The sequence below is a fragment of the Colletotrichum lupini genome, chromosome 4 (genome assembly GCF_023278565.1).
Source record: "Colletotrichum lupini chromosome 4, complete sequence".
Taxonomy (NCBI): domain Eukaryota; kingdom Fungi; phylum Ascomycota; class Sordariomycetes; order Glomerellales; family Glomerellaceae; genus Colletotrichum; species Colletotrichum lupini.
In genome coordinates, this window is record NC_064677.1 from 4,967,037 (window position 1) to 4,979,653 (window position 12,617).

Below are 12,617 nucleotides of genomic sequence, written 5' to 3' on the forward strand. Positions count from 1 at the left end.
TCTCCTTTGCGAATCATGTTAAGCTTCCCGGCTATAGCACCAGTTGCGCCAAGGAGAAGCAACTTTAACATACCAATGAGAAAATTCTACCGGTACCACAGAACGCCTACAAGACAAGAACACATCCATCCTCATTACCTCACCAGCATCCCTACCTCCGAAAGCGTACACTAGGTTTTCCTTTACCTCACCATGACTAAAAGCAATCCTCCCTCTCACCCCACAAACCACCACCTCGGAACCTCGTTCCACCGCACCACCGATCAAGACCCCTAACGCGGGGGTGGAAAGTGTGACGTGGAGTCACGCGTGGAGCCGGGCGGTTCAAAAATCCCACAGCCAGGGTTTCGAAGACATCGGGGTCGGGGGGTCCTGGCAGATCAAACAGGGAAGTCGCCCGGAGCAGCGGCGGACGGACTGGGACCCACATACCCTTTCCGGCTCCGCAGCGTCTCCGGCGAGGCGGTCGAGTCGGTACCCCACCCCATGCCACCTCAAGCCAGGTAGTCCGTGCTCTCACCGACGGATAACGGCCTTTTGAGTCTTTGACCCCCCCCCCCCCCCCTCGTGCCCTTGAATCTCGATGCTTGGATCATTCCAAGGCAGACGCGGCACGAACCCCGCCATCTCGCCCGTTTTCCCCGCCCCCTTTCCCCCCTCTCTGTACTACAGTCTTCTCCTGTCGCTCATTCACTGCCTTTGTGTAGCCTCAGATGGTCAGCTGGAATTAGACAGGCACATATCACAGCTCGCATCACAGCTCGCATCACAGTACGTCCTAATCAGATGAAATCATGTTCAAGCATAAAAGAGGTATCTCAGTTTATATCATCCGGTTGCAGAGCTCTAGGTATAACAAGATCCAAAGTGATAAACCCTCTGAATTCCCCAGTCCCATCTCCTCCCGCAAAAAGAAATCATGTGTCGCCGGCGCTTGTCCAGGTCTCTCAAAGACGCCCTTCTAGAACGCTTGGAAAATGGAATCCTTATCCCGCCCACAAAGTCTGAAGACGCCCAGATACGTAACCGTACGCTCATTGTAAGCAAGAAAGGTCCCAGTCATGCTCGTAAAATAAGATCCGCCTCTCCGCGTCAAAGCAGCTTCGTGATATCCTTCGACTTTGGTCGGACTCCTTCAAAGTCTCCTTCATTACTCGGCGCATTAGGTCATGTATCCGTACTGACGAGCGCTCTAGTAGTCCTCGGTTCATTCGAGATTCGATTCGAGTGGGAATCCATCTTGGATGCACCGTAGGTATCGCCGGCCTCGCATGCAGGATATCGAGTAAGCAAAGCATATAGCCCAAATTATCTTTCTTCGTGTAGGCGGACCAAAAACAGAAGACCGCCGCGCAGTGACCAGTAATCGTGGCCATGGTGGTATCAAACAAAATTCGTGAAAATAACAGCCAATAAATTCATGATGCGCCGTGACCATATCAAAAGTCAGATAGACCTTGGAACAGAAAATTAGCGTGCCACGACCCCACCGCCCCTATCGGGGAGTAGGTTAGAGAGAGCCTTCGTGCAAGAAGCAAATACTGCCACTCGCTACTATCGTCTGGTCGTTGCGTGAGGGAGATTCGCATCTCCTTTACAGACTCATCGTAAGCCATTCCCACTCCTGCGGACCGGAAGCAGGGCCTCCTGGGTTCATCATCTGGCCATTCTGGCCCCCAGGCATGCCCATCATGCCAGTCCCCATCATGGGGCGTTGAGTCATTCCGAAGCCATTGGCCAAGCCCAGCGAGCCCGCCGTCGGCATGCTCGCAAGACCAGTGGCGGATCCAAGTGACTTTGCAGCCTCGTTGGGAGATCCGGTCGAGGTCTCGGGGCTGTCCACGTCCATGCCTGCGAGGCCTTCGCTGCCAGCACTCTTGCTGTGACGACGCTGGCGCTTGGACGAGCCTGAAGAAGAGGACGTTCCGGCATTGCGTGACAGGGCTGCAGCACCGGGCCCAGGGGTGTTTTTGGGTGGTGCAGCAGCAATCGGCACGACGCCCTTTCCTCCAGCAGCAGCGCCGGTAGAGGAGCCTGTGCCATAGCTTGTCGGCGTGCTACCCGCCGTGTTTCCGCCCGATGCGGCACCGCTAGCAGGGCTCTCCCCCTCGTTCGCACTACCGGCTCGAGCGGCAGCAGGTGGTGTAGTGACGTTGTTCGCCGGAGTAGAGACCGCAAGCGTTGAGTTCTTGCGGGAGCCCGGGCCCGAGACGCTCGCTGCGTTCTTCTTCGATCTCGTGCTTGTCCCCCCTACAGGCAAACTGGCTCCAGAACCGCGGTTCCTCTTCTTAATCACGTCCGTCTTCAAACTCAGAGGACGAACAACCCCGTGCAACTTGAGGAACAAACCGCAGGCGTTGCAGAGGGGTTGACCCTCGGGATTGCGTCGCCATAGTGGCGTGGTCTGAGTGAAGCAGTTGGTGCAAGTTGTCGGGGCGTTGCCTTCGCCTTGAGCACCAGCAGCGGCCTGTAGGTTGGTTGTGGAGCCCGACTTAGAACCGGGAGGAGAAGACGGCCGGCTGGGAGCGACGGAGGAGAAGCCAGACACCGTGCCATTGTTCTCCGGTGGGGAGTTGGGCGTAGATTGTGCCATGCGGTCAAAGGGGTTTCCGTTGCGGCCGAGATGACCGGCGGGCGTGGACGCCGTGCGCGGGACCTTGCCGCCCCTCCTGTCGGATCCTTGCCTGAAGGACTGCGACTGAGACCTCGGCAGGTTACCGCCTTCCCAATCGTTGTCAACGTAGTCCGTTGTGGTACCGCCGATCGTAACCTGCTTTCGCGGGGGACCGCCGGGATAGCGCGCCGCTTGTGTGCTGTACTGACCGGGCAGAGAAGGATCCCAGCCCAATGAGTTGCTCTCGTCCATCGGTCCCGGGGAGAAGTCCTGAGACGACATGACCAGGTTGCGATCAGCAAAGGCGCCGCCATCCTCCTCGTCCGAGTCGGCGCCAAAGGTGAACATGCCCTCGTTAGGGAGCGACATGCCAGGAGAGCGCACTGGATGGTCAGACTGGAAGACTTGTGTCGGGTCGATGTGCCCAAATGGGCTCGGTGCGCTGCTGGAGGCGAAGACAGACTCCGTGGTAGGCGCGGAGGCAGGGAACATGGGGTTGCCGTTGGTGTTGTTGTTGTACATGAATTGCTGGTTCATTTGGTTTCCCATGCTCTGACCGCCTTGTCGGAATTGTTGTGACCTTTGGCCACGGATATCCATGGAGCCAAAGTAGAAGCCGTCGTTATCAGTCATGGCGTGCGGTGTGGTGACGGTGGAATGATAAGCCGATCCTGGGGGCGAATAGAAATCTGAGGGGTTCAGAGAAGAGGATTGAACCGAAGATCCGTTGTAAACACTGGAAAACGGGCCGTGGGGTATCATGGGTGAGGTGGATGGTGAGAAAGAGAAGTTCTGTTGGAAGGGGCCGGCGGAGGTGATGATAGGGTCATTTTCGATGTTGTAGGTATCTAGTGGGAAAGGAACACCGTTCTGATGCGGGTTCTGCGACATATTGTTCTGGTTGGCGTTATCGAGAGAATATTCGTGAGGTTCTGAATCCGCATCCAAGTCATTGGTTGTTGTCGTGGTGCTGTTGACCGCGGGCACATGGGGAGAGAAATCGGCCGGACGTTTACGGGTCTAAGTGCGAACGGGGTCAGCTCAGCGAAGACGAAAATGGCACTAACATGATATCGGGGGCGTGTCTCAATGTAGCACCCCGAAGGGGGGTGCGCAAGATAGGAAGATAAAAAAGCGCCCAAAACAGTCGAGCAAGCGCCCAGAGGAAAAAAGGGTGCATCCAAACGCATGGTTTACGGCAAGAGGGAAGAAGGGTATTTCCAAGGATGCAGTGAAATTTTGGACTTACCCGTCGCTCGTCAATGCTCGTTTTCCGGTGATGGCGAGTAATGTAGTTGAACTCGTCATGGGTCTTTTGGTGGTGAGGCGGGAAGGGGACGGATTGTGGGACAAAGTGCTGCTGGGCAGCCGAATCTTTGCGCGATTTGATGGGGATGGCGGATGCGAAAGAGGGATGCATCTGATTCTTCTCTTCGTGGTGTTTTGTTGTTGGTTGAGGCGAGGGGTTTGTGACTGGCGTTGCGATATTCTCGGAGAAAATGAAGTCATCGAGGTTCATGGGTTCCGGGTGGTTCACGTTCTGTTCTGACGACTTGCGCAACTGGGCGATGCCGCTGGGTGGGTTGACATTGAATGTCGCAGCGGGCGTAGCAGCTGGTGGTGCAGGTGCCGGCGCAGATCGAGCGAGCCTGCATCATCCCACAATGGTTAGCCAGGTCCGTCAGCGGCATGGCCGTCGGTAAAACGACGCCAGAGCCGGGACAAGTGTAACTTTTTTTTTTTTTTTGTGAAATCGACGAGGGTGAAAGAGAGAGAGAGAGAGAGAGAAGCAAAACAAGGGTACGGGATTAGAGGTTATTGCTGACCTTGCTCTCTCCTCCTCCTGCTGCTTCTTGCGCAGGTTCAAAGCCATCATCCTCCAAGTCAGATTTTCCATGCGCTGCTGGTTGGGCAACATGTGCTTCGTTTTGCTGAAGAACTTCCACACCTGGGTGGCTAAAGGATCATCCTTTTGCATCTCCTCGGGGCTCTGGCTTGAGTCCATGGTTGCCTTTTGGAAGGGTGGAAATTCTGAGGATTTCAAGAAATCGTCTTGCGCGTTCGGGTAGAGGGCAGCAGAGAGGTCGAGACGTAGGTCCCGAAGACCGGCGGGCAGTTCGCTGGGGCTGGCCTTGGAATGCGCCCGCGTTTGCGTCTGGGTGTGCGCCTGGGCCTGGGCCTGCTGATGTGCGTGGGACTGGGACTGGGAGTGCGACTGCGACTGCGACTGTGAGTTGCTGGCGTAGTGGTCGTCAGGCCTCCGCGGGAAGCGAAAGTCGTGTTCTGTTGTTGTGGGATTCATCGAGGTGAATGGACTTGAAGTCGCAATGGGTGACTGAATGGTGGCAGCCATGTGAAGAGGAGCAACGGGGGTGAAGAGAGAAGTGGTTGAAGAGTGGTAGGTTCAGGAAAAGAGGAAGGAGAAGAAAAAAAAAGGTTCCCAAGGTAGTGTAGAGATGGAAGTCAAGGTTTCGGTTTCGGCGAGTCGAGTCGAGTCGAGGGTCACAGGAAGGAATTTCCCCACGTTCGCTTGGCTGCAACTCTCTACCTACCTCACTTCGTTTTCTCTGACTGGGTGGCTTGAAGGGCAGCGACAGCAGCAGCAGCAGCAGCAGCAGTTTGTCTCCGACTCGGACAGGCCCAGGTTGGTCGGTACGTAGTAGCGTGGGTATGCGTGCGGTACGAACAGGTAAGGTCGGTAAGGTAGGTAGGTACCTTGTATTCGTAGTACCTAGCGCCGCAACAGGAGAGACAGGCACACACGTTTAGTACCCACGCTTGTGACGAAGGAATCCGTATTCTGAATTCTGGACGTAGTTTGTATGCGCCGGGAGTTGGAGCGGACGGGTGTCTGGAATGTCCAAAGAGGTTTAGAAAGTGTTTAGATGAAGAAGAAAGTTTCGATGGCTGGGCTTTGGACTCGATGTCGCGGCGTCGCTCGCCTGGATTTTCCGGGTACTAGCGCAAGATGTAAAGAAAAAAAAGAGGCAGCGTCCGTCCCAAGGCACGGGGAGGGGGGGAAAGAGAACTACCTTACTGCGTAAGGTAGACTAAGGTAGACGAGACGGGTAACAAGTCGTCACGCAGGTTCGGCGGCGGGAAGGGATCTCTTGACGCAGCAGTAGCCGGCGGAACAGTGGGCATTATTGCGTAGGGAATCGACCGGCTGTTGCTGTCGCCCTTAGGCCCAATAGACGTCTGCGCCTCTGGACGACGGCCGTGGACGGACGAGGGAGTACGTAGTTGTGCCGTGCCTTCGTGCAGGGGCAGGCCACGCAGGAGGAAGAGGGGGGGAAGCGTGAAGGTGAAGGTGAAGGTGAAGGTGAGGGGGAGGGAGGGGAGACCGTGGGAGGAAGAGGGGACCGTCGACGTGTGGTGGCCCTGGTGGGTGCGTGGGAGTTGGAGTGGGAGTGGGAGTGGAAGTGGGCGGAGGGTGTGGGACATCCATGGATCAGGGACCCGACCTAGTCCCTACGGAGCACTTCTCCTCCTCTTCCTCCTTCTTCGACTAGAGTCTGACCTATTCCTAGACACCTAGACTCGGAGAGAGCTCCTTCATACAATACCTCACCACCATACCCAGTATTGAGTACGGAGTAGCTATTCCTCTCCCACTCTCTTTCACGTCCCAGTCCAAGCAGTGGAAGCCGCGCGCTGTACACACATGAAATGCGGCAGGTGGGTGTAGAGTTTACCCAGAAACTACGCCGTATCCAGTCCCTTCACTCATCCCGTCACTTTCATGATGATGCTCGTGAGAATCACCACTCGTCTTTTCCTTCTCCTGCTAGAGCTCGAGATCCAACCACCAGACCTGACTGCCCAAGTACTCACTATCACCCTCACTGCCTGGTTATGACCGTAATGTAATCTTCCGTCTCTGGACTGACATGCACCGAAACTTGTGGCCGATCTGTCCCAGAATTATTAAGGGGCGAGGATATTCTGCCAGCAGCTCCCGATATCCTGCCCCCAAGTGTGGCTGCGACCGCCCCTGCCTCCGACCACGGAGCCCAGCTGCCCATACCCACCCACTTACCTACCCACTTACCTACCTACCTACCTACCTACCCACCCACCTATAACCACCACTTCGTCGACCTCGCCGTCGCTGCCGCTGCCGCTACCGCTACCGCTAATTAAAGCTATTCCTAACGTTAATATACCGCAAGAAGAGAATAATCGCGAAGTAGACGATCCCTTCGTCTACTAGCATGCCGTCGATTACGACGAATACGGTCACGTGAAGTACGACTGCCCACTTTACGGCCAGCGCTCTAGCCTGCCCAAGGCTAGAGCAGCACTTAACGAGGCTGCCCACGAGGCTGGCTTTGCGGTCGCGATCGAAAGTAGCAACGCCTCGCAGAGTTAACCCGCCCAAATAAGCGTCACAAATCCTTAACCTCGTTTATAGACTACCGCTGGCAGGCCGCTGCCAGCTTTTCGAGCGAGTCAATTGGGCAGCTGGGCAATTAGGCCAATTCGACGGAATCGTCGACTTGGGCTAACGCGTCGATTGCCGTACTTTTTACCAAAATAATTCAAGTCAATTGACGGCCTCTGATTGGCCAACCCACTCGAATGCTGACTACGCAGAGCCCAGCTTACGTGTGTGCCCGAGACCGGCGGTCGTGTGGCGGTCGCAGCCACACTTGGGGGCAGGATATCGGGAGCTGCTGGCAGAATATCCTCGCCCTTATTAAGTTCCTGGTGCTGCTGTTCTTGCTTCCGCTGCTGCAATTGCTAGTGGGGGGAACAATTTGAACGGGAGAAGATCGGGACACTAACGAGACGCCCTCCCTTCTTCATCTGCCAACATGCACGCAGGAGGCGCGCCTGCTGCTGCTGCTGCTGCTGCTGATGCTGCTGGGAACCTGGCGCCTCGGCCTGTCTTCGTTCTCTAGAGGCGGGCAACAGGAAGGGCCCCTCTTCAGGGACCACTGGGACCGCTACCTCGCAGGGAAGTGAAAGCCCATCGTCCTTGGAAAGGCCACAGGCCGATCCTAGCCTGCGGTGACAGCAACCGACTGCTCTTCCCGGCACCCAAGGACCAAGGGCCTGTCCACTGCCCAAATGGAAGATTACTTAGCCTCACGAATCGTTGGAGAAACTGGGCCTTCGTCCCCGACTCCCCGTACCATACTGCCGCACTGGCTTGTTCCAAGCTGGGAGTATCCCTCTTTTGACCAAATATCCAATACCGCTTCTCTGTAACCCCGATACCTATCGGGCGGTTCGACCGAGACGAGACGTTGAGTTGAGCCCAGTCATTCGAGTCTCGACTGCTCCAGCTCTCTGCTGCTCTGCGCCGTATCTGTATCTCTGAGTCCCTCGTGAACTTTGTGTGAACCAACGTTGAGGTGGCTATAGAAGCTGATGCTCCGCCTATTCCCCGAGACTACTTCAGCCACAGCGGGTGCGAACCTGTAAGCAACCAGTTCAGGAGACATTTGTCAGGCTGACAATGAGACGGCCGTGGACTGACCAGAACGAACAGGCAAAAAATACCGCTCGACCGTACGATGCCGCACTGCCTTTGCTGTGAAGGTTGCACCGAACCGGGCTGGTCTGCGTACCAGCGTGCCGGACAGCGGACGTTGAACTGGATTAGAAGAGGTGGAGGCCACTAAAAACGAGAGGCGGCAAGCCCCCAGACGAATGAGAGTCTCGGTGCCGGGTTTGGATGTACCGTCTAGGCTCCGTTCTGCGCTTCGGATTGTGGCCGGTCGGCATTCCTAGCTTGCCTATACGTTGTGACTTTTCGTTTCCTCTCCCTCTGGTAGGCTGGTCCCCGAGACAGACAAGTGCAGACAAGTGCCTGGCTGCAAAACGCTTGCCCAGGAGCTGAAGAAGCGAAAATAGTAGGTATCGTATGCCTGGCTCTGGTCGGCCCATCCGCCTGCCCCCATCTGGCTCTCGGACTTGGAAGGGGAAGGCTTGTTCATGAATATACCGAACTCATGGGATTCCCCGCCCGCTCTGTCATTTCTCTTAGACTTCAGTTCAAAGGTCAATCAACCGTCGACGGCGCCATGATCCAGGAATCCGTAGCTTACACGATCCCGCCGTCATGTTAGATTTCAGGGTCCTGTCGGGAAACATGGGAGGGAACTTGCAACAAGCAAGGCACGGTCAGAAGCCCGTCCGCCCCTTCGAGTCCCATCTCGGCGGAACTCCACCCAAGGCGACTTCACCTCGCGCTAAGGAAGCAAGAGAGAGGAGCAAATCGAGGCACCGCTGCACCAGCCGCGCCGGGCGGCGGTCCCTGACCATGCGTACCATGGTAATGGCATGGCAGCGCCAACACTCGTGCCCAACGACGTCGCCTGTGGGACCTTTTTCTGACTCCAGAGCCACAGTGACTCTGCTGCAGCGTCTTGGCCGTCTTTGACTTCCAGAATCCAGTTCCGGGCTTGCATACCTCGGATTGATCATTTGTTAGTTGGGTTATTTGGTGGATAGTAAACGGGATCTCAAGTTGCTCCTGACAATGGAACGCGGCCCCAGCAGCTGAATCCGTCGTCTGTTCATCAGATCTTTCCCCATCCGTTTGCCTCTCCAAACCCCTCCAAATCGTGACCCGCATCCATCATCCACCGCACCACTTTGTTCTCGGGAATACGTTGGCAATTCTTTGGCTTGTGCATGGTGAACACGCATTTCAAAACACTGGGTTAATTTCAGTTCATTACGAATAGAGATCTGCTGTCCTTGAATGATCGCAGGCTGCGGTACCCGCACATGCTAATTGGAACCCCATGGAGACGGAGGAGCCACACATTGGTGATTTGGTCCAGGGTCCAGCGCCTTTGACTGGCGGGCTCACTTCCAAGGGACAGCTTGGAGTTTCTTCGGTACGTTTGGTGTTGTTAATTAGAGGCTCAAGTGCTGTCCGATACTTCGTCCTTGTCGCAGTATAATGCGCTTCGGGCTGCCATCGGATCGGAGATGGGTGGCTAATGGTTCTTGAAGGAGTGAGCGTTCGTAGCCAGTTTAGGACAAGCTCATGCCAGGGGGCTGGTGGTGATTAATGATTGGTGCGCTCGCTGCGGCTTAGTGATGAGGTTGGTATGGCTATAGCGTTAATGAGTGCATTGACAAGCTCGCAAGGAACAGCAAGTTGGAGGCTTCATCCAATGCTCATCACAGATCTGTTGCTTGATTGATCCTTGGGGCCACCGAGAAGCGAGCGAGAATTCGGGCGCACTGGACCGTGGCAAGCGTGGCTTGCGACCGGTTCGAACCCCACCAGCTGCCCTTCACCTGCTTTCTTCCCTGCCGATGCGCTTGGATCGATGCCGCCAATGAGAGACGTCGGCATGCAATAGTCTTGAACGGGTCGGGAGTCCAAGGTCTCGTACCGCGGCACTACTTTGCCCATGGCCTCGTTGAAGCTGTCGAACGTCTAGAACCAGGCTTCTAGCCGTCGAAAGGTACCAGTATTGGCGACAAAGGCCCCCCCCCCCTTGACACTTCATCCCACGCTGCATGTCTGTGTCTGAGCCAGTCGAACGTGCTCGGCCATTGCATGGAACGATGCCGCCCACCGTGAAATCGCTGCGACTTAGGCAAAACCGACCACCCGTGCCATCTTATTGCGGCAGTAGATGAGGCTGGGTCGTTCTAGTGCATACACCCGCTGGTGGCTGCATCTTCGCCCGTTCCATGACGAAGCTTGAGTGGAGTTCACACGTGCGGTGGACAGACCAAGATGGCAGTGGCCAGCCTCTCGCTGAAGTCCCTTGGCGGCGGATACGTTATTGCGTAGATGCGTGGGTAGTCATCGGTACGGAGTACCCATCCTCGCTTCTTTGTGATGATGGGTCTTGTCAGCCTTAGGCTTGGAGAAGACGGGAATTATTTTGAATGTGCCGCTGGACTCGCTGTGTTCCATGTTGAACATAGGGGATGGGGGCAGGACAACGGTGGCACGGCTGCGACCTGGCCTGTCGACCTGGATTCGCGTCCACCTCTGGTCCCCCACGCGGCAGGCAACGTCTGAGCAATTGATGGTCATCCGATGGCAGGTCGATGGAGTTGGAGAGTTTGGAGGGAAGCACGGACTCCAGCAGGGAGTCAACTCTGCTCGAAAGACGTTGTAACTTGCTACCCACAGGGCCGAGCATGACTTTAGGCTAATGAGAGCCGCGTGTTTTGTTCGATATCCGTAGATCGTTCGTCCATGCTAATGGAGGCAATCTCGCGGCAGGCCGCAGGAGTGCAAGGTGGTAGGCCCAGGCCACGAACCAGGATTGGTGGCCATCTCAGAGCAGACTTGACTTGGTGGCCGGTCGAGTTGAATATGATATGCCAGCGACTGTAAGAGGAAACGAGAGGGGAGCAAAAAGGCAACGGAAGAATACCGAGCTCTATTTCGGGGCCATGCCGATTCGGATGCAGAGGGTGAGGAGATGTCGAGGCAGAAGAAAGTGCCTCATAGCTAGTCGTTGTGGTTGATGGATGATGCACTATGGGGGTGGGATACTCGAGACTTGAGAGTCGAGAGTGGCCTTCGCTTGTATTCCGATGCTCCGATGCAAGTGTGCTGCAGCTCGCGAGACTAGGCCGGCATTGAGGGTTTGGGAGAAACAAAGGGCGTCAGCGTGCAGGAGAGGACGGAAGGAGATGCAGGAAGATGATACCTTGGGTAGGGAGAATAGCTAGCAAGCATCGAACCCGGCTGCAGACCCTCTCGGATGGACGTTGAGTATTCGTACGGATAGAGGTAGAGTTGGCAGGTGAGGTGAGCGTGGGATCCGCAAGGTGAGGAAGGAAGACGGCTGGAAGGGGAGGGGTGACAATGCAACAAACCTCGAGGTGTGATTCTGGATGAATGTACGGGATACCACCTCTTTTGCGGTTGCTGCATGTGCCGGGGAGGTATCCGGGACCGTAGAGGCAAGGACTCTTGAACACTTGCAGAGAAGGTGCAGGGAGGCCATGTTGGAGGACCCCCACATGAGACTGGAAATGGCAGCAACATCCAGTTCTACCCAAGGAACCTTACCTTATGGTCTACCTGAAGAAAGTACGGAGCAACATTGGATAAATCCGGAATCAGGTCATACCTACTGCCTACCTAACTCAAATACAGACCTTTAATTCTCAGGGCGGAATCGTTCCTGCCTCCCCGTCACGGACTGGGAAGGAAGGTATAATGGTAAGGCTGGAATGAGAAGGATATAGAAAGAAGGAAGGAGAGCCTAGAAGCACAAGACGAAGAAGGCGTGAGATGTCCGTATATCCGGGGAAAGAGCCACGGGGCCAAGTTTTACAACCTACGGAGTACCGTAGGTACCTAGCCCATTCGTAAATACCTACCTAGGTTGAGAGGCAGGTAGGCAGTTGCTCGCTCCTTCATTCCGTACCAGTGTTTCTTCGTAACACTCTACCAGTCTGTGGTCTCTTCTTAACATGGGAAAGTGAAGGGAATAAGAAACGAAGAAAGATGACTCCATCCACAGACGCATTCCCCGCCAGACTTCTCCATTCTCTGCCCCATGTGCTCCATCCCCCGGTCCCATAACTTGTAATATATCCCTACCGAGTACTCGTACTCTGCACGGAACCAATGCTACTGCTACTGCTACCCCTACTGCGACTCCTCACTTCCTCCTTCCCATGCTCCATTCTCACGCGTCCAAAGCGGCCTCCTCAATCCGACCTACAGTCCTCCAACCTGACATCTGGGCTTGTTGCTCCCGCCAGCAACGCTTATTCACGAACCTCCCTGTCTCTCTTACCGAAATCTTTCCTGTCATCCAACATCACTCGTCTCCCCTTGGTCACTTTCGTATCTCGATACTGACTGACTGTCCATGTCATACACGCATCTCGGATAACTCACCATCAACTTCTGCCTACTCCTCTTCACCCGCTCAAAACCCGCCCGGAGCTGCTCCGCGACTCCTTACCCTCGTTGCCATCGACCTGGATCATCAAGGAGGCGTCTCAAGAATAGCTCCGCTTACAACTCGCCAATCCCTGCTGTAGTCGGTGAGCC

At 55.5% G+C, this 12,617-nt stretch overlaps 5 protein-coding genes across 5 annotated transcripts; 2 read left to right on the forward strand and 3 right to left on the reverse strand.

Annotated features, from left to right (window-relative positions):
- Positions 1-1,034: 1,034 nt before the first annotated feature.
- Positions 1,035-1,376, reverse strand: CLUP02_08594 (uncharacterized protein; the record flags this gene model as incomplete). The annotated part of the gene is made up of 1 exon (XM_049287580.1): positions 1,035-1,376. One exon carries the CDS (start codon positions 1,374-1,376, stop codon positions 1,035-1,037), a length of 342 nt encoding a protein of 113 aa, XP_049144723.1.
- Positions 1,377-1,594: 218 nt separating this feature from the next.
- On the reverse strand, positions 1,595-4,619 carry CLUP02_08595 (GATA zinc finger; the record flags this gene model as incomplete). Its single annotated transcript, XM_049287581.1, has 3 exons — positions 1,595-3,634; positions 3,864-4,263; positions 4,555-4,619. The coding sequence occupies 3 exons, from the start codon at positions 4,617-4,619 to the stop codon at positions 1,595-1,597; spliced, it is 2,505 nt and encodes an 834-aa protein (XP_049144724.1).
- Positions 4,620-5,647: 1,028 nt separating this feature from the next.
- CLUP02_08596 (uncharacterized protein) lies at positions 5,648-8,064 on the reverse strand (the record flags this gene model as incomplete). Its single annotated transcript, XM_049287582.1, has 4 exons — positions 5,648-5,995; positions 7,223-7,345; positions 7,403-7,622; positions 7,898-8,064. 4 exons carry the CDS (start codon positions 8,062-8,064, stop codon positions 5,648-5,650), a joined length of 858 nt encoding a protein of 285 aa, XP_049144725.1.
- A 510-nt stretch (positions 8,065-8,574) lies between these two features.
- CLUP02_08597 (uncharacterized protein) lies at positions 8,575-9,574 on the forward strand (the record flags this gene model as incomplete). The annotated part of the gene is made up of 5 exons (XM_049287583.1): positions 8,575-8,681; positions 8,741-8,923; positions 8,988-9,018; positions 9,340-9,468; positions 9,530-9,574. 5 exons carry the CDS (start codon positions 8,575-8,577, stop codon positions 9,572-9,574), a joined length of 495 nt encoding a protein of 164 aa, XP_049144726.1.
- A 2,010-nt stretch (positions 9,575-11,584) lies between these two features.
- Positions 11,585-12,607, forward strand: CLUP02_08598 (uncharacterized protein; the record flags this gene model as incomplete). The annotated part of the gene is made up of 5 exons (XM_049287584.1): positions 11,585-11,642; positions 11,724-11,774; positions 11,831-11,904; positions 11,956-12,008; positions 12,079-12,607. The coding sequence occupies 5 exons, from the start codon at positions 11,585-11,587 to the stop codon at positions 12,605-12,607; spliced, it is 765 nt and encodes a 254-aa protein (XP_049144727.1).
- Positions 12,608-12,617: the final 10 nt, after the last annotated feature.